This window comes from Lissotriton helveticus, chromosome 4_1 (assembly GCF_964261635.1).
Source record: "Lissotriton helveticus chromosome 4_1, aLisHel1.1, whole genome shotgun sequence".
Classification (NCBI taxonomy): Eukaryota; Metazoa; Chordata; class Amphibia; order Caudata; family Salamandridae; genus Lissotriton; species Lissotriton helveticus.
In genome coordinates this window covers 33,755,402-33,779,199 of record NC_136063.1, presented here as the reverse complement: position 1 = coordinate 33,779,199, position 23,798 = coordinate 33,755,402, and the positions used below count along the sequence as shown (strand labels likewise).

Here is a 23,798-nt window from a genome sequence, read left to right as displayed (position 1 = left end):
TGGACCATCTACTTTTGGAACAACATTTTGTCTAGAGCATTACAAATCCAGCCTCCACTACTCCATCCATGTAATTTTTATATCATGAATTATATTTTACACCTAAATCTATAGCCAATTTTCCTAATATCAATAATAAACCTTGTTGTTTATTTGGGCACTCACATGGCAATCTGATGCACTTTCGATTTTTATGCCCTCCCACTGCCCCTGTTTGGAAGAGAGTATGGTCCAAACTCACAATCATTTTCAATTTGAATTGTCCTATGTCAACATCCTTGATTTTTTTATGAAGCTTATAAGATACTGTCACACTAAGTTTAAATAAAAAAAGGATTATTTGACTTCATGTTAGCCTCTGCCTTTCAACAAATTACAATTAATTAGAAGTGTCCCACTAACATTTTTGTACAAGTTTGGTGGTAAAATGTTTATCATTATCATAAATTAGATATACTCTGTACCTCTCAATGCAGACCACGTGTTGTTAGGGATTTTTATTGATCTCCATTAACAAATTTCTAAGATATTGGTGCAAAACAACATGTTAATTTAACAAGTTCTGAAAAGTTTACATACTCATGCACTCCCTGTTCACATTTGTCATACTTTGTTATTCACTTTCAATGTAATTTTCTTCTAAATAAAGCTGATCAAACATAAAAATAACTAATCACATTTATTATCGAACATACTGTGCTGCAATAGTTCTTGCAGAATTCTTAGACAGTATTTTGCCTATATATCTTCCTAGTTGTTTCCAAGATATTCAGCTTGTAATGTTTTCTTTTATTCCCTGTCAGCATTTTGTCTATCACCTGAATGAGCCCCCCCACCTGCTTCTCCCTCTCTGCTCCAGTCGCTCGGTTGTTGAAGGCGCAGACCCTCCCACTACAGCTCCTGATCACCTCTTTAAGCTTCTCATCAGATTTACGCACAAAGGTTTCTATAGTCTTACTTCCCAGGTCGTCTTTCCGTGTAAACACGATCACCATGAACTTTAGCGCCTTTTTCCCGAAGAGGCGCTGGATCCTTTTCACAGACTTGCGCTCCTCTGCGGTGAACCGCCCGGCCTGGAGCACGAGGAGGAGGGCATGTGGGCCGGGGAAGGAGAGATGCCCACACAGCTGTAACTCAGGTATGGCCTCCTCGTCAGAGACTGCAGGGGAAAGGAAGCCCGGTGTGTCCACCACGACCAGAGGTCTATCTCTCCACTCTCCCTCCCCCCTCTGGCACCGTCTGGTCACAGGCACGGCCGCGGGTCTGGACTCAAACTCCTTCCTCCCCAGGATGGTGTTACCGGTGGAGCTTTTCCCGGCTCCGGAGCTGCCGACGAGGATTAGCCTCAGTTTCCCTTTCTCTTTTTGAGAGCCACCTGCGGAAACAAACATCAACAAGTGAGTCTAAACATTGCAAAGGAAGACGTGTAGTGAAATCACACTAGCAGTTACTTTCAGCGCTGGTACAGCAGGAAGTCAGTGCCATTAAAATGCGTGACAATGCATTTCAGTGCGGTGACGCGGAAAACCACACTGAAATGCGGTAGTGTGACGCCTGATGTGTGATACTTGGCAGGACTGGAAATGCATGAAGTAGGACTCCACAGTCAGAGCACAGAGCACATTCATGGATCTGATAAGACATGGCTTACTGCACCGAGGTAATTCACTGTGAGCAACTGCTGAGAGGTTTTAAGCAGAGAAGCCAAACGATTATGTAGATGTTATTCTTTAACATGATTGATTGGATCTAAATCTTAGGATACATCATGAGAATACGTTCCTTTTTTTGGGGGGGGCTATATTGGACACTCCTGATTTAAAGCTTGTAAAAGCAATGAAGGTATCCAGTATTATTCACAGAATGCAACATTGCTTCAAAAAGATGCAAGCTAGTACAAAGAGCATACAAGTAAATTTGCACTAGTGAAAAACAGAAGAAAATGCTAGATTTCATGCAGCGCGGGATTATCCAGGAAATGCCTTCTACCATCTTACAAAATTGTTTTAGGAAAAAAAATATTTCCAGAGGGATGATGTAAGCCATATCCAAGCACAGTGGTGACTGGTGAAATTGATAAAGTAGAGGGGTAGGAAAGTTATTCTTCACTTGCACAGAGCAAATGTATGTGACTGCATAAATAATTTGTGTGGCTATCTCGTGGCATAGCAAAGGTGCCATTGGCCATAGGCCAATCGAGGAAGATGGCCCCCCTCTACCGCCTGTTTGGTTGTAAATAAAACCTGGAGTCAATACCACTGCAGCTGCTGCACTGTTCACAACTACGCCCTTGTGGCTGCTGACTGCGGCACAGTTAGACAGAGTCCTTGGCACGAAAGAGAGGTACTCATCCGGCCACAGATTCCTGTGTTATAAATAAAGTAAAGGCTTAAAACTCTTGGAACCTACCCCATGGAGTGCGCCGCTTTTGGCTATTATTGAGGCAGGGTATGCTCCCTCTAAATAACGTACTATCTAAATGGTATGGTTCTTTCCCGATTTGCAATCTGTGTAAAAATTCTATCCAGGACGTTAATCATGTGCTATTTATTTGCCCCACACTATTATTATATCGCCGTAAATGGATGAGACCAATTTGTTTACAATTATCTATCCTTTCCGCCTCTGCACTAACAGATTCTATTTATGATCTACCAAATGAAATGTTTTGTCAAAGGATTTGTAACTTTTTAAAGTGTTTTTTAAATATGTACTAACACTGCTATATGAGGGATATAATTATCAACTGGTTTTATTATAGGATTTAGGCCATATTTGTTATTGTATACAATTTTACAAATGTTTTGTATTTGGAGATGTTTTTTTTTATCTCCTTTATGTCAGCTTCACAAATGATTGTAGAAACCTTGTCATACACATTTTTTTATTAGTATGTTGTTGGCCTTTTAGTTAATGTGGATCTCCTTGGAGTTCCAAGATCATAAATAAATAAACTTGAACTTGAACTAGCAGAAACAGTATATATATATATATAAATTATATAGTATTTTTCTGGTTTTCCCATGAGTGGCACTGGAATTATGTGATGGGGAGGAGCAAATAATGCAGCAAGAAATGGCAGCTTATGTGACATAATGCTGCATTTTTTATGATAGCATTACCACATTATTTTTATTTTTATTGTTACAAGTTAACACTATTTAGAGCGATAATGTACCCCATTAGTACCTCCCTGGCATCCAAATACAACAATACGCTATTAAATTAAGGATTTTTCATGTCCATTTAATTGTTTTTAAAATGCCTGGAATTACATGAAATAGAATGTACTGAATGCCATCAGCAATTAATAATATCCAAGAGTGAACATATATTACTGTCACAATTTAAATATAGAAGCATTTCTTATTTGGAGAATTAATATACACACTGTGTTTGCAAGAAGGTTTTCAATTACAGCCATATGACATTTTAATGAGTGTCAGATCTTACTAAAGACAATATAGTCTAGAGACAGATCCTCTTTCTAGAAATTGTTAACACACATTTCAAAACAACTTCAACTCACTGTGAGTGAGTAGTGAGAGCCGAGGCATGTGCACCTGCTCGAGGGCAGACTGTAGACTGAATCACACGAGAACAGCTCAGACCGACTCACCATTATGTGTCCATTTGGAGCTTCAATTGAGGACAGACCCCTGCACAGTTGAGTGTCATTGTACATAGATGGATTTGCTGGGAAGTACTGAACCTATTCAAGCCACTCCCCATGCTGCTCTCATATTGTTTACTACAGTAAAGAGCATGACAGAAGCTCCAGGATTGGCAAGGGCAGGATTACCAAACACTCCCATGGAGCTGCCTTTCAGCTAACTTCTGAGGTGAAAAGTATGCATATGAGGGTGGCCCTTAAAAAGGCATCGGTCAGATTGACAGGCACACATATTACATGTCACAAACAGCCATCCCTCATTGCCCTAATAATCATGATGTCATGGCCTCCCATTCTATGCTAGAACGTCATGGCCCACACACTATGGGACACATGTACGGTGAAGTGGCGGAGCGTGTCGTTAGCCTCCTGGGCTTAAATACATGCTCTGCCACTTCAGAAATGCTAGGCTGCACCATATTTACAAGAATGTGGTAAAGCCTTGCGTTTCACAGCTTAGCGCCAATTGGTTATGTGTGTGAAGGTGCCCCTTCCTGCACATCAACGATCCTAAAATGCCATTTTGTAACTTTCATGTGTGCTGCTTCGTGCAGCACAAATGAAAGTTACAAAATGGAATTTTTTAAAAAGGTTTGTTTATGTAAAGGAAGGGACACCTTCATGTCCATAAGCAAACCTTGGCATTTTGCAAGGCAGCACACATGGAAAAAGCTCAAAAGAGGAGAAATAATGCATTTATCCTCTTTTCGCCATTTTAAGACTAGGATTTTCCTGATCTTAATTTTGGCGCTGCCTCCTATGTATGTCATTTTTAGACCTGGCACCATTGGCGTGAGTCTCCCTTCTAGTTTTTCTGATTGCCTCCTCTGTTTTGATATGTGTTGCTGGTTTTATGCTTTGGGCACTGTGCCACTGCTATTCAGTGCCACAGTGCAAGTGCTCCCAATGTTAAATTGATGTACTGATTAGTGATTTCATGATTGTGTTATTTGATTTACTTGTCAGACCCTAGTACAGTGCACCATGTGTGCCCAGGGCTTGTACAACAAATGCTGCTGGTGGGCTTGCAGCACTGGTTATGCCACCCACAGAAGCAGCTTGTAAAGTGTGTCTCAGGCCTGCCATTGCAAGGCCTGTCCGCAGTCTGTGACTGGCATGTCGACTTGGCGAGTGCACCCACTTGGGAAAGCTGACCTGTCTGAACAGTCGTTATTGGCGAATGCCGCAATCGAGGAGGTAAGGAGAAATAAACGCTCCAGATTCTCGCCACCAATAAGTGGTTGAGATATAAACAGCGTTAATATACGCTAGAAAAAGATTCCCTTCCATTGGTGCCAAACAATTTGAGATTACGAGATTCAATATTGTTGGACACTCCAATGCAACATATCCAAATACTGTCCCCAGATATATTGTCCTGATGAGACCCGGTATCTAGAGAGGGTCGAAACGCTGTCGACGAAATACGAAAAAAGACAACTTTGAAAAACAAAAAATCTTTATCTTTATAATTTGTCCTTTTCTGTAACCTATTGATAACCGTTTTTTGTCCTTGAATATGTCACTTATTTCACTGTAACTATGGTTATGGTCACTACACTTGGGGCACAAAAATAGTTCTTGTGTAAAAAGATTAAAAATATTATTAAATTGTATTTTCCATTTTGTGTAAATAAATGTGCCTACTTCGGCTGAAGTTAGGTAGAAGTGTTTGAAATTGCTGTGAGCTTGTCTGAAGTATCTATGTGATTATCTCATTAATGCAGGATTATATAGAAGAGCTAACCAGGGTATATATAATTTGTGTATGATTAAGCATTGCAATTATTTTAATTGCTAAAATTGTTATTGTTGTTCTAAATGAGTTCCTTGTGAACATTGTTTCTTTGGTACACTGTCCGAACAGGGCACACACTCTCTCAGTTTGCACTACAGAGCAAACATACCTTGTGTGCCAGTGCACAGACCAAGTATTGTGAGCCTAATTACACTTCAAAATGTGCTGTCCTAAACTCTAATTGTTCACACGTATGCTGAAGAAAGTGCATTAGTAAACAAGTAGGATACTTGTTTACTCATGACTTCATCTTTCACCACCAGGTTAGAGGTCCCGGCTCCTTAGGTAGCCCCCTCCATGTTTCCGCCCCATTCATGACATATTCTGTTACGTTTGCATCACATGTCTATGTATACGCCCTGTTACACCTACTTTCACCCTTATCTTTCGCGACTGCTACGCGTCACGCCTATTGCTCCACCCACTGCTACGCCTATTGCGATGTAATGCTATGTGTTGGCGTTATGTATATATGCTCATGTACTGTTATTAAAAAGTTACGTCCGATCCCGATTCTGCCCCCGGCAGCGCTGCCATCCTATTCCTGTGCAGGTTGTCCTGTTCCTGTCCTTATGCTGTATTAAACCTGCAAACTCCTACTACCTCGAATCTTGACTCTTATTTATCGAGCTATCTGTTATTCATTTATCCATTCAAAAATAGAGGTATTATTTATTTATTTACCACATAATGGCGCCCGAATAGGGACTTGCCCTTTCCCCACGCGTCGGTGAAGCCATGCCGACCCCCTGACCCTCTGCAGTCGTGACGGAACTCTTCTGCGCACCGGCAGATATTTCTGCTTCAAGTATCCCTCAGGCCCACGGAGGAGACGGAGGAGGCGGTCCAGCATCCAGACGAGACGGTGGAGGAACGCGGCGAGTCCCGACCAGAGCCCAAGCCGAGAGTCCAAGGTCCGAGGTATCCGGAGGCCCACCCGTAACTGAAGTCCGAAGTTCGTCGTCCGTCGTCGTAGCAGTCCAGTCCAGTCCGAGGCTTTCCGTTCTTGCTGCCCGGTGAGTACCGTCGCTGGGGTAGTATCTAGACAGGGTCAATCTAAATTGACTCTGGTCCGTGGGTTGGTGGTATACAGACCCACAAACGAAGTGTTCACCTAGGTGGATACGGGTCTTGATGCGTCCTTTTATGGGACCGGTATGTTCCGTACTGTTTCAGCAGTGCATCCAGTAACTCTAGTCTGTTCCGTTCTCGAGAAATTCTTGTGTTTCTGTTCTCAGTATTCCAGGTAATATTCTGTCCGAACTGTTATGTTATGATGTTGTTCAATGTATTTCCAATGTCGTGGTATGCCTGAATTGTTCTCCCAATTGTTATTGTTCCTCGTGTATTGTATTGTGTTCCGATTCAAGTTTGCAATGTCTCTCTTTTCGAGATTACGCCAGTTAAAAACTAGAAAGGGTCTGTTAGAAGAAGCAGTTCCTGTCCCGCCTAGGGACAGTCCAGGTCATTTTATGTATCAGAAGCATGGCATAAGCGCCATATTATATCTAGATTTATGGGTAGAGTATACCAAGGAATTAGAAGAAAAGTATAGATGGCCCGTATCAGGTACGTGGGATGCCGAGTGCATCATGCGAGTAGAAGAGGCATTATGGAAAAAGAAAGCCAGACAATCACAGAAAGATGCCATCGAGTTATGGCGCAAAGAAGCTCATAAAAGAACCGAAAAAGAAATCAGAAAGTCAGAATTAAGTAGAGAATCCTTAGAACGAGCCTAAGAAAAAGAATTAATCGAGATAGGTGAACGAATTAGAACTGAACAGTCAGACAGACAGAGGAACGCCCTCATTAAAGGTATGTATCCTCTTCTTGCCGAGGGCTTGCCAAAAGCGACCCCGGAGGCATCCAGTAATTTTCCGCCACCACTAGTTCCGACCAAGCTACGTCACAAACCGACCGCAGCTGATATTTTCATTTCGTCCTATTTGGACGACACAGTCCCAGAATATGCAAATCCTGTTCCTGCTCCGCCAGTCCCTGTAAATCAGGCACTTCCCGTTCCTCCAGACACCGGAGTACCTGCTACGGTCCCCCAGGTCCAGCCCGCCATACAAGTCCAACCTGCATTTCTATTTCCCACTCTGCCAGGACGAAGAGCATCAGTTGACGATTCTAGTTTAGGGGCCGCAGGAGGAGGTCCTCCTCAGACCCCGCCGCCACACAAGCGTTTAACGTCAGTCGAATTACATGCACAAGCGTCACAACGTACGCCCAGATATCAGTCTGTAGCAGAAATAAGAAAAGCCCTTACTGAATGTGGCTATGATCCAGTCCCAGGCGAGGATAATATGGTTTTATATTCATTACGCGTAAGAAAGGTGACCGAGTATCTAGTCACCCTACCGAATATGAAAGAAGATCTAGACAGAATATATTGTTTCATCCATACAGGGGATGATCCAGAAAGCATTGGCGAAGCCATGTCTCAAAGGAAAGCTGAGATCCAGCTCATGATACTAAAGTTTCTGATTAATTGTTTAATAAGAGAACAAGATTACCCATCCAAAGATCCGGCTGAAATGAGAATCCTGACAAAGTGGAGTGATAATATAGCCGAGGGTAAGCATAAGACCATCAGTTGTATAGAGAGTATGTACAAGAAGATTCGTAAAGAAATAATAAGGTTACACGAACAACGTAAAGCAGCACAAGTAAGCGAGAAAGAAAGTAACTCTGATACTGAAGAGGTAGACGACGAGAATCCTACCAGAATAGCGTATGTAGGAAAATCTAGATTTCCAGATCGCCACTTACGCCTAGAACACAAGTCTACTTTCCATCATCCCGCACCAGAACAAGGTTCTCTAGAACAAGTATTTCAAGCTACCGATCATATTCTGAAATCACGAATCGGTTATAGTGAGTTAAATACTATGCATGAACAAGAACTAGCCCGATCAGCAGTCCGATGGATTACTGATTCTACCACTTTTCCCGACGAAATAGTGGCCCAAATGTTTCTGAAATTGCCCCCAGCCGAGCAGCGACTGGCAGGTATGTATATGATCCAGCACCTCATCACATTGTATGAGGGTCAGCACTCTGATCCAGGTCCGTTACATGATATCCTGAACGAGTTACTCCAGTATAGATGGAAAGGTCTAGGTACCGATTTAATTAGTGTCATTCTAGAACAGCGCCACAAATACAGAACGTTTCTGAACCCGCATTTTGTTCATGTCTCACCTCCAGAAAGTAAACCCTTTTACATAGATAGACAGAATCCGTTACGAGAAGTACATCCAGTCAGGACAACAGCTGGTGAAATGCAACGAGTGTTTGTTTACACTCCGATCACAAAGATGGAACTCTTAGAAATGAAAAAATTAATTCCCTGTCATGATAAAGATCCAGCAGGGTTCCATAGAGAATTAAAAGACATGCTCCGTATGGGAGAATATACGTATCCAGACGTTATTAAAATGTTAAAAGTCCTGTTGCCCGCAGGGGTGTATGAAAAACTCAAGGAAAAAGAATGGGAGGTGGGAGAGAAAAAGATCGATTGGGCAGTTCTAGAAGCTGAAGACAAGGCACGAGTACCAGGTACCGGTCTTGGAGATAAATGTAAAGAATTACCAGAATTATTGATACAAGTTCTACCCAGATTATTAACAACGAAAAAGGAAGACTGGGATGCAATCTCAGCCTGTAAACAGAAACAAGATGAAGATACTAGTGATTTTTATTCTAGATTTGAGAAATGTTTTATCATAAACAGTGGCCTCAAGACCAGTAGTGAGTCATACCCTCATCTTTTTGTTACTAAATTAGTCGAGAATTCAAGCCCACAAGTTAAAAATCGAGTTTTGAAAGTCGAAAGTACCTGGCAAGCTAGTACCCCGTCCCAGATGTTACAGATGCTTCAATACCACCAGAATAGAATCAGAGAAGAGCAAGAACATGAAAGAAAACGTATGAAAGATACGAAAATGAAAGTACTAGTTGCACAATCTGTTCCTCAAGACAGTCAGAAGAGGGGTCCGAACCAAGCCAGTCATCCTGCAGCTCCCGTTAAAGGAAACTGCAATTATTGTAAACAGCCAGGTCATTTTATAAACGAGTGTGCTGTTCTGAAACACAACATAGCTACTGGTAAGACTAAAGAAAGACCACGTCCGCCTAGACAAGAGCAAGTTTCACAGACTCCTCAGCCACAGAATGCACAACAGACAGTTACAGCACCGCAGCCTATCGCTGCAACACAGCAGGTTACACAGCAGATGTACCAGTATGCTCAGTCCGAGTACCCAGAGTATCAACCGTATTCATGAAACAGCCTAGAGAGGGAGGTAGGCTTGCCTCTCATCTAGATACCTGTAGATCAAGAAGGTCCCTATGTTCACAGTCAAGTATTAGGGAAAGACAGAAAGTTTCTGATTGATACAGGGGCAAGTAGGACCACAATTAGTCACGCCGAAGGTTCAGGGGCTCCGCTCTCAGGCTCTAGAAATGTTTCCCTTGGATTTTCAGGAAAACCTATCGTAAATGAAATTTCAAAGCCAGTTACTCTAGAAGTAGGTCCATTGTCCCGCACTACTGATCTGTTACTTACTAAGTCATGTCCAGAAAATCTATTAGGCATTAAAACACTGAAAGAGTTAGGTGCAGTTATATGCTGTTCCCCCGAGGGAATACGATTGTTCCTACGTGACTTCAAGGGTCACTATGTATTACGAGATTTTGATTCGAGATTGTCTAATGTTCCGCAGCATCTATGGGCGCAAAGTCCAACTGATGTAGGCTATATGCAAATCACACCCCATCGTGTGACTCTCAAGCCAGGTGTAGTCCTGCCACGTATCAGGCAGTACAGATTGCCACCGGAGGCTGTAGCAGCCTTATCCAAAATTATTGACGAGCTCATGGCTCAAGGAGTAGTTGTAGAAACTGACTCCAATGTATGCAATTCTCCGATCATTCCTGTCATGAAACGTACTGATCCAAATGCACCCCCAGTATATCGATTAGTGATTGACCTTCGAGAACTTAATAAATGTATTATTCCCCAGTACCCAGTTGTCCCAGATATTTCTTCCCTATTGACAGCCATTGATTCCGAAGCTTCATTTTTTACAGTCATAGACCTCAAGAATGCGTTTTTCAGTGTCCCCATTCATCCAGACAGCCAGTTCCTTTTCGGATTTTGTTTAAATGGAAGGAGCTATATGTTCACACGCGCTCCTCAAGGTTTCACAGAAAGTCCTAGTATTTACAGTCAAGCACTTAAGAGACAACTAGACAACATTCACATGCCAACTGACACTGCCCTGCTCCAGTATGTCGATGATCTACTGATCACAGCCCGTTCTGAACGTGCTTGCGAGCGAGCATCCCTTACAGTCTTGTATTTTCTAGCCGAGATGGGGCACAAGGTGTCCCCTTCGAAGCTTCAATTCTGTGTCCAGTGTTGAAAATTAGTACGGTTTGGTGAACATTATCTGCGCCATCTTGCCTCTTCCCCTGATGCCACACTTTTGTCGTGCGCACCCGCCATTTTAGAATGCCCTGATCAGAACGAACCCTTTTTCATGCCGCTGGCCCCTGACATAGCCCTTCGCCTTCACTAAGCCTGCACGCTGACCAACCCCCTGCTTGCACCTGCCTAGAATCATAAACCCCTCTTCGGCGCTGCTCTGCCCCAGGCCCTCATCCTGTTCCCAGTGCGACACCTCCCTTCTTCCCTTTCATGATCCCCGGCCCTTAGATGCAAACCCCCTTTTTCCCCGTATGCCCGTTTGTCTTCCCCGTTCCCAGGCCGACACCCAGCACTGCCGATACCATTCCTTGCCCCTCCCCGTACAATAGAAAGCTTCCCCCATCAAAGGATCCCCGGGTTGATCAAAGCCCCCACTCCATGAGATCCGATCAAACCCCCCACATTCCGTGACTCGGCGGAATATCCAGCTGCGCGATACTCATCACCTGTTGTGACTAGGGTGGGGACTTCAACTGTAAATGTGTGTGGGAACGGGCCCAAAGGGGAGTTCCGGGAATGTCTTTTCCACACATCAAAGCTTTAACATGAATATGTAATCTGCAATAAAGTCATAAAACAGTGTATAAGAGGCCAGGCCTCAGAAATGTAGTTAGAGCACCTCAGAACGATACCTTCTGCCCGTTTTGTTGTGTTCTCCTCCGGAGAGAATAAAAACCTTGTTTCCTGCCTTCCAGTCTCCAGCGCCTGCCTCTTCATTGATTAAATAACTAGAGGGTCACAGAGGCAATACCGCCGGGCAAATACCGATTGTCCCCGACCCGACCCAGGTTTCAACAATTGGCGTCCCAAGCGTGGGGCCCATCAGCGACTCGTGGATCCAGTGGGAGAGGTCCCGACGACAGAGTGAACGACTGCAACGATCGGGAGAGCTCTTGCCCAATAGACCCTCGTCTGGCAGCCGATCATCCGAACTTCACTAGTTCCAAACAGACCTCTCTCGAGTGATCTACGGTCCTGACTGGGGACCATTAGGAGTGCCGTGAGAAATACGAGAAAAAGAGGACGATCGGGCGCTGGATTCGGAAGACAAGAAACTGTCCACATGGTCCGGGTAAGGTCGTGTAATCACGACAAGTTGCGAAATGATTGCTTGATTGTTTGATTGCTTGATTATTTATAAAATACTAGTATTACTCTTTGTTTGACCTATTTGGAGATTCACTGTCTGCACACGGAGAAACAGTAGGCTCCTTCTCTTTTGCAAACGGTGAAGGATAGGTAACGTAACCGTCGCGCCTATCTTTCTCCCCCACTGACTCTATTATTTCTCAACGGTTTTTGGGAGACTCCCCACTCCCTCACTGATTAACTGGGTTCTTTAACCCCGAACTACTGTTCACAGATTGTCTTCTGGAGATTCTCTGTCTGCAAACCGGAAACAACAGCTTCCTCTTTGCGGTTAGTGAAAGGGTAGAGGACGCAGACTTTTGCGCCCTACTTACTCTCCCCATTGTCCTTTTTCTATCCTATTTATTTATTTATTAATTGCTTGATTGTTCCGCGTTCTTGGTTACTCTTTTTTATTTTTGTTCATGAGGTATTCACTGCCTGCAAACAACGTAGAATAGGAATATTCTGTCTAGTCTTTGCACCTAGTGATAAGATAGGCACTGCTGACTTATTAGTCCCTCGTTACGAGCCGTCATGTCTGTCTTCTCCCCATTGATTGATAATTGGTTCAGCCCGGACCGTGTATTAGAGGTGGACCATATAGCTCCACTAGAAGGCACCCCTAATAAGGATATGTTCATAAACTATGGATTAGTTACCATAGCCTATAATAAATTGTGGCACAGGTATACCAAAGAAAGTCAAGACAAACAGTGGCCACTGGCAGGATCCTTTGACCTTGATAAAATAGAAACGTTAGAAATATCCCTTCGAAATAATAAGACAACGCCAATTATGCTCGACAGTCTCGGTATGTGGCGCAGAGAGGCTATGCAACGACAGAGAAAAGACGAGGACAAACCAAGTAGAGAAATATACCGACAGGACAACCCCAGGACACCGCTACCCACAACTTATCCCCCGACACTATGCAAAAGACGACCAGACTTAGGGCCAGACCAATGCGCTTTTTGTAGGTATGTCGGACACTGGAAAGCCCAATGCCCGACTCTGCTGAGCGTGAGAAAAGGCAAAGGGCCGACAGGAACGACAGACCGGCAGTATGAGAAAAAGCGCGAGACAAAGAAGAACCCGACTTACATAGACAGACCAGATAGAACCACCACGTTTGATTATGCCCGATGGCACAGATTTCGCCAGGACAATTTCAGCGGCATGCTCAAGTTCTCCTAGGTCGGGCAACGTCAAGACGGGAACCCAGCCTCGCTTTAAAATTCACAGACGGAAAGAGATAATTATGACCAATAACTGTTTTATATTCGTCTTGGGTCTTTGTATGTCGTACTTGTACTGTCCCCCGTCTAAAAAGTCAAAAGTTTTTATTTGTAGAGGTACTCATCAGAGGACCACAAATATACATTTACAACATTCAAAAGGAAAATAAAACATAACTTCACATATCAATCAATATAATTTTTAAAAAGTTTTGAAAAATTAATAAAAATTATAGCAAACAAATTCATTTGGAGGCTGTTTACACAGATCCATTAATTCACTCACTCGAGTAATTCTGCAAGATCGATAAATGGGAGCAAGGTATCTTTTCCGAGCAGTAGTTACCGTGGAACTGGGGCATACATACAACAGATGCTCTAAGGTTTGGTCTCCCCCCTCACACAAGGGACAAATCGAGGATCCCTCTGGCTGCCATTTTACGGTATAAGATAATACAGGTAAAATACCCAGTCTTAACAAAGTTATCATCCTCCTTGGGCCGTGTGGCAATGAAAACCCAATATATAGTCGTTTTTGTTTATATTCCAGGGAGTTTACATAAGATTTGTACATTGGCAGTTTTTTACAATGCTGGTAGTCTAGTTGATAGCTTAGCTTCGGGGTGAAGCATTTTAAGAAAAGTTTCATTTGAGCGTTTGACCAGCCTTTCAGCATTTCCGGGGTAATCTCTGCCATTTGTAAAATAGTTTTCATATTTTTTGAAAAAGTTTGATTTTTAGATGCATCCTCCAACATTTCCTGGCCCAGCAGATATCTTAATGTCCCTTCTTCTGCATGGAGTAGATTGTAACTCCATCTTATTACATTTGCTACCGCCGTGGCATATGAGCTCGTGATCGAAAGTTCCATACGTAGTGCTTGGACTGGTGTAGAGTCGGAAACTTTCATTATCCTTTTTAGAATTTTTCCCTCCTTACGATCCATGTAGGACCACTGTGCCATTGGAATGTATTCTGTTGCGTATGACAAAACAGGGGGAATTTTTGTTTTATATATTTTTATTAAAGAGGAGAAATGCCGATTCCCAGTTGTCCGATATAGCCTTAGGAGGGCCTCAGTATGCACCTCAGACTTCCTCTTCAGATTTTCTATATGGCTTTGATTAGAGTTATTTTTTGTGAGGATCCTGCCTAAGTATGGATATTCGTTGACTGTTTCTATCTCCTTTCCGCCTATACTCCATCTATATTTAACAATAGATTTCTTCTTTGAGAAAGCCACAATTTTTGTTTTGTTTAAGTTGGGAACTAAGAAGTTAGTTTTAGAGTAATCATGGAGGATGTCCAAAGATTGTTGCAGACCATAAGGAGTAAGATCGAACATCACGATATCATCGGCATATAGTAGCACTTGTATATTTTGTTTAGCAATTTTAGGGGACAGATTAGAACCTTGAGATAATTGTTTAGGTAAATCGCTGAGGTATAGGGAAAATAATAATGGAGCTAAAAGACATCCTTGCTTTAGGCCGTTAGATGTTTTTATCCTTTCTGTTAATCCTTGTTCGCCTCCCATTTGGACCTGACTCCATGTATCAGTGTGGAGGTTCACTATTGTTCGGAGCAGTAAGTCTGGGATGCCAAGTTCCTTAAGTTTAGACCATAGAGTAGGGCGATCTACTCGATCGAATGCTGTTGAGTAGTCTACGAACACCGCATACACCGCCTGGGATTTACCAATTACATATTTATCTATTATTGTTTGTATTATAGCGATGTTGTCCGTTACTGAGTGTTTTGGCCGAAAGCCAGCTTGAAACATAGGGATTTTTTTTAATGTGAAAGCCCATTCTTTTAATCTTTGTAATACCTCCGCTGCGAATATTTTTCCAGCAGCATCCATTAAAGCAATTTGGCGATAGTTTCCTGCCATTGTCCTGCTGCCCTTTTTATATATTGGGATGGTGATACTTCCCTGCCAGGATATAGGAATCTGTCCAGTGTTGAAAATATGATTGAATAAATTTGCCAACAATTTACTCCATTCCATTATATTCGCCTGGTAGATCTTTATTGGGAGCTGGTCTGGTCCAGAGGCTGCTGTTTTCCTAGCTTTTCTTATATTCCGTTCCACTGAGATCGTTGTAACTCTATATACATATGGGTCAACGTCATCACTACATTGTTCTGTGCTATTCCCCACAATATTACCCTGGTTTGCTTTATATAAGTCCATTAAGTAGGATTCCCAGTCCTTTGGAGTAACGGGTATAGCTTGTAACCTTTTTTTTGTACCAGTTAGTTTTGCTACAAGTGACCAGTACTTCCGAGAATTCATGTCTTTTGCCGCTTCTTGTATATCCACCCAATTCCTGTCTTGATTTTCGTTCTTTATTTTTTGCTTTTTCCTTCTAAGTTTATTTTTTAGTTTATTTATTTCCTTCTTAGTTGACATAGAGTTGTTCAAATATTGAGAACGTACTAATCTATTCAACTTTTTCTTAATTACATTTAATTGGGTATTTTGTGTATTATTGTTGTTACGATTTTTAATCTCATTATTCACACCTTTAGGAGCGCATTGCAATTTGTCCATTAATAGATTTTTTAGCTTATTGGTAGTGAACTCGAAATTTTCTATTGGATCATCCAAGGTAATTTCTGTTAGGAGATCTTTCTGTTCGATCACCTTCGATATTCTGTCCAATACTTTCGAGCTCCAAAAGATTCTTCTTTGGGCACTATTTACCACAACAGTACTTCTACAAAATGTTAGCTGCCTACTGGTAGCTGGTTGAGTCCGGTAGCTGGTTGAGTCCCCCGTCTAAGTTTGTGTGTATGTAATGTACGAATCTGCGTCATCCCTCTACACGTGTTTCCGTGTTACTCAACCTCTGTTAAGCAGAAACTTAGCATAAAAGCAACCTGGAAAGAAAGAAATGGTAAAACAAAATCCGTAGACCATTGATGAACTTGAACTTTTAATTTAACTCAACAAACAAGAAATAATAACGGTAAACTGTAGAAAATGAAAGTCAAACAGAACATTTGCCCCCCCCCCCCATTCTGGAACCTTCCGAAGGAGGGTAGGGTTACGGCTACGCCCAACCGGCGGCAACCCATATAAGGCGGGCCCCGCTGCCAACTCTTGGTCAGGAAATCTTAACATATGGGGAAGCCGGAGGAGAGGCAGGGGCCAGCGGAGTCCAGCCGCAGCGGCCCTGGACAGTTGCAGGCAGTCCCGCCACATGCCTCCTCGGCCCAGCCGCAACGGGCCTGGATAGACTTAAGTAGTCCCGCCACATGTCCAGAGAAGGACGAGACACCTCTTCCTTTTCCCTTCCGTAACAGCCGCAGTAGCTCTGGACGGCGGGATGTCCTGCACGTACCTCCACAACAGTTTGTCCAGGTCGGGCTGGGAGGGAGAGGCGACGCGGACGAGCCTCTCCCACCTCCACCGATAGGAGGTCTCCCAGCTCCCGGCCCAACGCCGAACACCCCCAGTCAGGCGATGGTGCCAATACTTCCACAGCACCGAACACACCATGGTGGCACCCCAGTATTTGCGCAGCACCGAACGTGCAATGGTGGCCATATCTTCGGAACACCGAACCTGCAATGACTGCACTGATACTCGTGCCGCGCCGAATGCGCGCCACAGGTGGCCATACTCCCACAGCACTGAGCACAAGACTTGGGGAACACCGGATGTGGAGAGACCTTCATGCGGGGCGATGAAAAAGAGCAGCATGGAGTGCACCGGGAGAAGGAGACGGCGCGAACGAGTCTCCCTCGCCCCCCAGGTGGGGGCATCACAGCTGCACCCCAGCTGAACGTCCCGCTTTCACACAACAGGGACCTCTTCTTTTCACTCCAAAGGATCTCTCCCACTCTTGCAAACTCGATGAGAGTGGCCCCTGTAGGGCCTCAAAATGGCGTCTGGGTCCGCTGGAAGGCGGGCCCCGGCCACTAGAGTAACTTCGACCAGCAATATAACTCGAACATTTGCCCACTGGGGCACGAGCCCCCATCTCCGACAGCATCCCCGCAGCCTTGAAGATCCTACAAAGGTCCCCGGCGGAACCTTCGGCCTCTGCAGGTTTCCGGTAAGGGACGGCTGCCTTGATCGCCAACGAAATAAACGTGACATTGCCACTCCCTCTGTTAGCATGAATTCTAGAACTGCCGAAAAGGACTCTGGTCCAACTGCCAGTAATGGGAAACATTTCCCCCTGATGCTGCTTCCGGACTGAGCCGGCCCCGCCCAAGATGGAGCTGGTATCAATCGGAACTTATGAACACCTCGTGGTGTTCCTTCGCACTAATATAAACTTGATGTTCTGAGACTTTATATGATCCTTTGTACACTTGGCTAGAAAAGACAAGGAGAGCTCACTCGACGAACAGTATGAAAGGATCCCGTTACAAATGTTGATTACAAATGTACAATGTATTATATTTTTTTATAGCTGATGTATAACCTCATCTACGATGCACACATACAGTATGCATATAGGAAATCTGATTGCAACTATTATGATTATGCTTCTAAAATTATGAAAATAAATGCCCCCCGAACCCCCAGCCAATTAATAGACGTTTTAGTTTCTTACAAATGAATGAATAAAACTTCCCGATGTTTTTATTGCTGCAAACGACACCCCCCACTGTACGCACTTTAGCCATTGCCACGACCGGCCAAATACGACCGCACCCTCATAATCCACGTGCTGAAATGATTTTGCAAAATAAAGTTTTTTTGAAACTATGGACGGGTATTGCATGCTTTATTTTAAAAATGTGGGATCGGTGGGAAAGTTCTTTTCTGTGCACCCTACTCTGCTCTCTCTTTAAGGTTAAAAGAAGATGGTTGCCCAGCCCTGGAGGACGGATCGGATCGACAACACGACACTCTGCCTTCAAAGTACGCGACTGACTCATGAACTCTCGCGTAGAGGAAGACCTTGACTTCCAAGGATGGGTAAAACGAACGGTGTAAATGAGGGAATGTAAAAGGAGGGTGAAATGAAATAATGTAAATGTTATAAAGTACAACGTTCCAAGGTATCAAGGAACGGAGCTGACCCAAGAACCGAAGAACCTTAGAACGCCACAGCGTTGAAAGAGGTTTAAGGATCCCGATAGTGAGATACATCCTTTGACTAGATACCTCGCACTAAGCACCTCTGGTTTCCTTTTCACGTTTCCCCGCACACGACCTATATGGACACACTACCCCCCTCGACTCCAGAAACCATATCCCCGGGGACCCTGCCCCGAGGAGGAAAGACGAGTAAGAGGTAAGTAAAGGACTTATGAATCCATGTATTTGAATATGCGCGAATGCTGTCTCCCCCACCCCCTTTTTTTCCTCCCTCTGCAGGTTACATCAGAGATTACAGCCGAGGTGTGGCGAAGATCTGAAGCCTTGCCATGTCTAATACACGAAGCAGACTAGCGCCGCAAGGTGGTGCCTAAGCACGCCTGCAAACTACTCACGTATCGAACAAACCCGAAAAAAAAAAATTAGCACAACCTGATAAAAAGTGATCACCCTTAAACCAGACCGGACGAATGAACCCATGTCACGTATGATGCGAAACTATGAGAGAATGTGTGTGAGTGACTGAGGCGTTGACCCAACTGGTCGAAGGACCGAGAATGCGAGAAAGTGCGACAAAATGGTACCTCCTTTCTTCTTTCCTTTTTCTCAAGGCACGTCCCCTCTACCCTGTCTAATGCTCAAACTGCATGATTACAAGATTCTAACGCAGACCCGTGAATGCCCTTTACTGTGTAATGCACTAAATAGCCTTTCTTGAATACACTGCCACCCTCTCTGTTGCACGTGTACTATTTAGCCTGCCGTTGCGCTCTCTCTCTCTCTCTCTCTCTCTCTCTCTCCCTCCCCCTCTCTCTCTCTCTCTCTCTCTCTCTCTCTCTCTCTCTCTCTCTCTCTCTCTCTCCCTCTATTTTTGCACTCCCACTCTTCCGAGTGATTAGCCCCGAAATTGGCAGACTGCCACCCCTAGCGCACCACCTAATTGGCTTCAAATACCGTCAGTATTTGCACAAAAACTTGTCTTTAATACAATCACCCTGAGACCGTGTCATTACCTCTCCTTTTCCGCTAGAAGTCAATGAACCGAGGTTGGGCCGTAAGGGAAAGGACAGGTAAGACGACAGAGGTTCCCTAATCTGGCCCGAAATAAGGGAACTACATGTCAACGGCTCCTATGGTATAAAACAAGGACCTCAGAATACGCGACCCTCCCCGCCCCGAATTGTCGCAATACCCAGACAGGAAAAATGATCACCCCTGTTACATCCCCTGTATCAGCCGCTCCAAATTGGAGTTATGAAACTACCCCTCATTCCCGGTTATGAGAGATGGGTCGATTTACGCCCTTACCATAAGTGTTCTATGTCTCTAGGTGTCTTCCAATGAGACCCCTGTCTTCTCTAATTTAGTAATCCGGCCGCGAGAGGCTGCATAGGGACCAGAATGATGTTTTTGCAAAGTTTAAGATTAGACTGGAGCAAAGAAAACCATTACACTGTACTATGCCGAAAGCGAAAATGTTTAGTTGAAAAGCAGGAGGCATTGATAGAAAATAAATGTTTAGCCTATGTTCGTCCATCAGCAATATATCTGTTTAGTACCATGTCGATAGCACACAGTACCCTTGGTAAATATAAAGCCCTAGAGAACGGCATATCTTTGTCAAACCCGTCTTACGAAGGTGGGTCTCCATCAGATGAACTGTCGAAACTGTAATAAATAATTGTGAAGGAAAGTCATAGTAAATCCAACAGGCCCGTCATTGGTCATTTATATGTTAATTGTGAACCCTAATATAACGGACATTTTTCATTCTTTGCCTGGAGCTGGGAGAGAAATAGACTTTTTGATTATCTTCATCTGCAAATTCTCTAAAGACTGTCTTTTCAAACTTGTTTAAGGGTACTGCTGTTGGAGGAGAGAAGGACCGGATGTGGGAGCACGAGGCCTGACTGCAGACTAAGGAACACCTGCGACATTAGCCAAGGCGAGACCACGACAGAAAAGAGCTGCAGGACGAGGCACTGTTTTCGACAACCTGAGAAGAAAGGGCCGACCTGATGCCCCTGCTCGATGTCCAGTGTTTGCCGACAAGTCCCCGCTCTCTGAATTCCGTCACACGCCCGCCTATCTGAAGTCTCTCGTTCCCCTAGTTTGTTCCTAATTTGGCCTTGCTCCATCCCCCTTTTTCTCCGACCTACCCTATGGACTGTTTTGTACGCTCTTCTTCCATCTGAACTTTCTGACAATCACCTCCAAGGACACAGGGCGAAAAGGACCTTTCCGACCAGAAACGCGAGGAAAGGGTCGTGCCCTGCAACGCAGAACTTAGAATAGAGCTGGACTTGTAGCTCCACCGCCGGTGCTCCACAGCGCCAACGAAAGACAACAAAGAATAATGAGAACTCGTTAACTTCGAACATTTGACATCCTCAATCGCCGTTTCTGCTAGGCCTCATTTCTCTCCCAGCCGCCATTGTATTGATCATGCTCCAATCCGAATCTGATATATGTAATAACCTACCAGTCCACGTTATGAAATGTATTCGCTGCTCTCGCTACAGAATCGTTTTTTGTATTACATTTCTATGACTTTCCTGCTAAAACAACTTGATCAAAGTTTATCAAATAGGTCCACCTCCTAAACCTAGAAATGTTAAAATGTATTGTTTACAACTCTTTTTCATCTAGGGTTCCTACCGTTTTCTTTCTCATGCCCACCACAATAGAACCGAGTAGAAAATGAACCAGCAAGATGTCTTGAATATGTTAAAGGGAGGACTGTTGAAAATTAGTACGGTTTGGTGAACATTATCTGCGCCATCTTGCCTCTTCCCCTGATGCCACACTTTTGTCGTGCGCACCCGCCATTTTAGAATGCCCTGATCAGAACGAACCCTTTTTCATGCCGCTGGCCCCTGACATAGCCCTTCGCCTTCACTAAGCCTGCACGCTGACCAACCCCCTGCTTGCACCTGCCTAGAATCATAAACCCCTCTTCGGCGCTGCTCTGCCCCAGGCCCTCATCCTGTTCCCAGCGCGACACCTCCCTTCTTCCCTTTCATGATCCCCGGCCCTTAGATGCAAACCCCCTTTTTCCCCGTATGCCCGTTTGTCTTCCCCGTTCCCAGGCCGACACCCAGCACTGCCGATACCATTCCTTGCCCCTCCCCGTACAATAGAAAGCTTCCCCCATCAAAGGATCCCCGGGTTGATCAAAGCCCCCACTCCATGAGATCCGATCAAACCCCCCACATTCCGTGACTCGGCGGAATATCCAGCTGCGCGATACTCATCACCTGTTGTGACTAGGGTGGGGACTTCAACTGTAAATGTGTGTGGGAACGGGCCCAAAGGGGAGTTCCGGGAATGTCTTTTCCACACATCAAAGCTTTAACATGAATATGTAATCTGCAATAAAGTCATAAAACAGTGTATAAGAGGCCAGGCCTCAGAAATGTAGTTAGAGCACCTCAGAACGATACCTTCTGCCCGTTTTGTTGTGTTCTCCTCCGGAGAGAATAAAAACCTTGTTTCCTGCCTTCCAGTCTCCAGCGCCTGCCTCTTCATTGATTAAATAACTAGAGGGTCACAGAGGCAATACCGCCGGGCAAATACCGATTGTCCCCGACCCGACCCAGGTTTCAACACCAGCAAGTGATCTACTTAGGACACTTACTGTCCAAGAGGGGTAGGCAGTTGACACCAGACCGTATCCAGTTAATAGCGAGTCTTCCTCAGCCCAAGACCCAGAAGGAGGTACGTGCTTTTATCGGCCTTACTTCTTATTGCAGACAATGGATTCCTCAGTATGCATTTCTAGCTAAACCACTGATACAGTTAACGACACAGGAGGCAGCCGTGTCGACTGTCCTCCCTTGGACATCTGAACATACACTTAGTTTCAATGAGTTAAAGAAAGCCCTATGCCAAGCTCCAGTTCTAGCTACACCGAACTACAGTAAGCCTTTTACACTTTTCGTCACTGAACGTGAAGGTACAGCATTATCTGTTCTCACACAAGATCAAGCAGGACAATACAAGCCCTGTGCTTATTTTTCGAGCACATTAGATCCTGTAGCCCAGGCTCTGCCTGCGTGCCTCAAGTCAGTTGCAGCCACAGCACTAGCTATCAGACAAAGTGATTCCATAGTATTAGGACACTCCCTGACAGTACAAGTTCCACACTCCGTGGAAGTTCTTCTGAACCGAACACAAACTCAGCACTTGACAATTGCACGTTTAACAGGTTATGAATTGACACTGTTCCAGCCACACATAGAAATCAGACGCTGCAACGTTCTCAATCCTGCTACACTGTTACCATCAGCTAAACCAAATCCTGCCACACACGATTGTGTGGAAGTAGTCAACATTATGACAAAGCCAAGACAAGATCTGACCGATATTCCGTTACCAGACCCTGACCTGACACTTTATGTGGATGGTTCATGCATGAGAACAAGTACAGGAGATCTAGTCGCCGCGTATGCAGTGACTACTGACACTGAAGTTATAGAGACACACCGTATTGACACTCTGTCTGCTCAAGCAGCAGAGCTAGTTGCTCTGACTCAAGCCTGCATACACGCTAAGGACCTGAAAGTTAATATTTATACAGATTCACGCTACGCATTTGGAGTCGTACACGACTTTGGAGTGCTCTGGCAGGAGAGAGGTTTCATGACTTCTCATGGAACCAAGATTCAGCATGGTCTCCTTATTCAAGCTCTGTTAAATGCAATACACTTACCAACATCCATTGCTATCATGAAATGCAAAGCACATACGAAAGTTACTGACACTATTTCTCAAGGTAACGATCTAGCAGATCGCACAGCCAAGCTTACAGCACAGACTCCAGACATTCCAGTTAATCCGACACAGACACATACTCCAGATCCGACTACATGTATGACAGTTAAGGACCCTACACAAGATGTCATAAATATACAGTTACATGCTACTCCCGAAGAAATCAAGAAATGGTCCGAACAAGGAGGGGTCCAGACAGATCAGGGATGGTTAACGAAAGGTAGAGCCACATGGTTTCTCCCCGACTCTATGGTTCAAGTCATTATTAATACCGCACATAGTCCAGCACATCTAGGGGAAAAAGCTATGTTAGATAGTATCCAGAACATTTGGTTCAACAAGCATTTACGAGCTGCAGCCAAGCAGAAAGTCCGTACCTGTATGATATGTTGTCAGTTTAATCCAGGTAAAAGTGTCCCGGTGGAACAAGGTGGATTCCAGCCCCCTGACCACCCTTTTGAAGTCCTCCAGATGGATTATATTCAGATGGAGCGATGTCGAGGTTTCAAGTATGTCCTTGTAGTGGTATGCGCTTTGTCCAGGTGGACAGAGGCATATCCAGTTCCAGATTACACAGCCGCGACCACTGCCAAGCAGTTGGTTCGTGAATTCTTCCCCCGTTATGG

At 44.3% G+C, this 23,798-nt stretch overlaps 1 protein-coding gene across 3 annotated transcripts in view; it reads right to left on the bottom strand.

Annotated features, from left to right (window-relative positions):
- Positions 1-660: 660 nt before the first annotated feature.
- Positions 661-23,798, bottom strand: part of LOC144828306 (GTPase IMAP family member 1-like) — an 87,663-nt gene continuing 64,525 nt past the window's right edge. For all 3 annotated transcript variants that reach the window (XM_078686389.1, XM_078686387.1, XM_078686388.1), the window contains one exon: positions 661-1,375. In XM_078686389.1, coding sequence (XP_078542515.1) covers positions 723-1,375 — 653 coding nt within the window. In that variant the 3' untranslated portion in view covers positions 661-722. The remainder of the gene's footprint in view (positions 1,376-23,798) is intronic.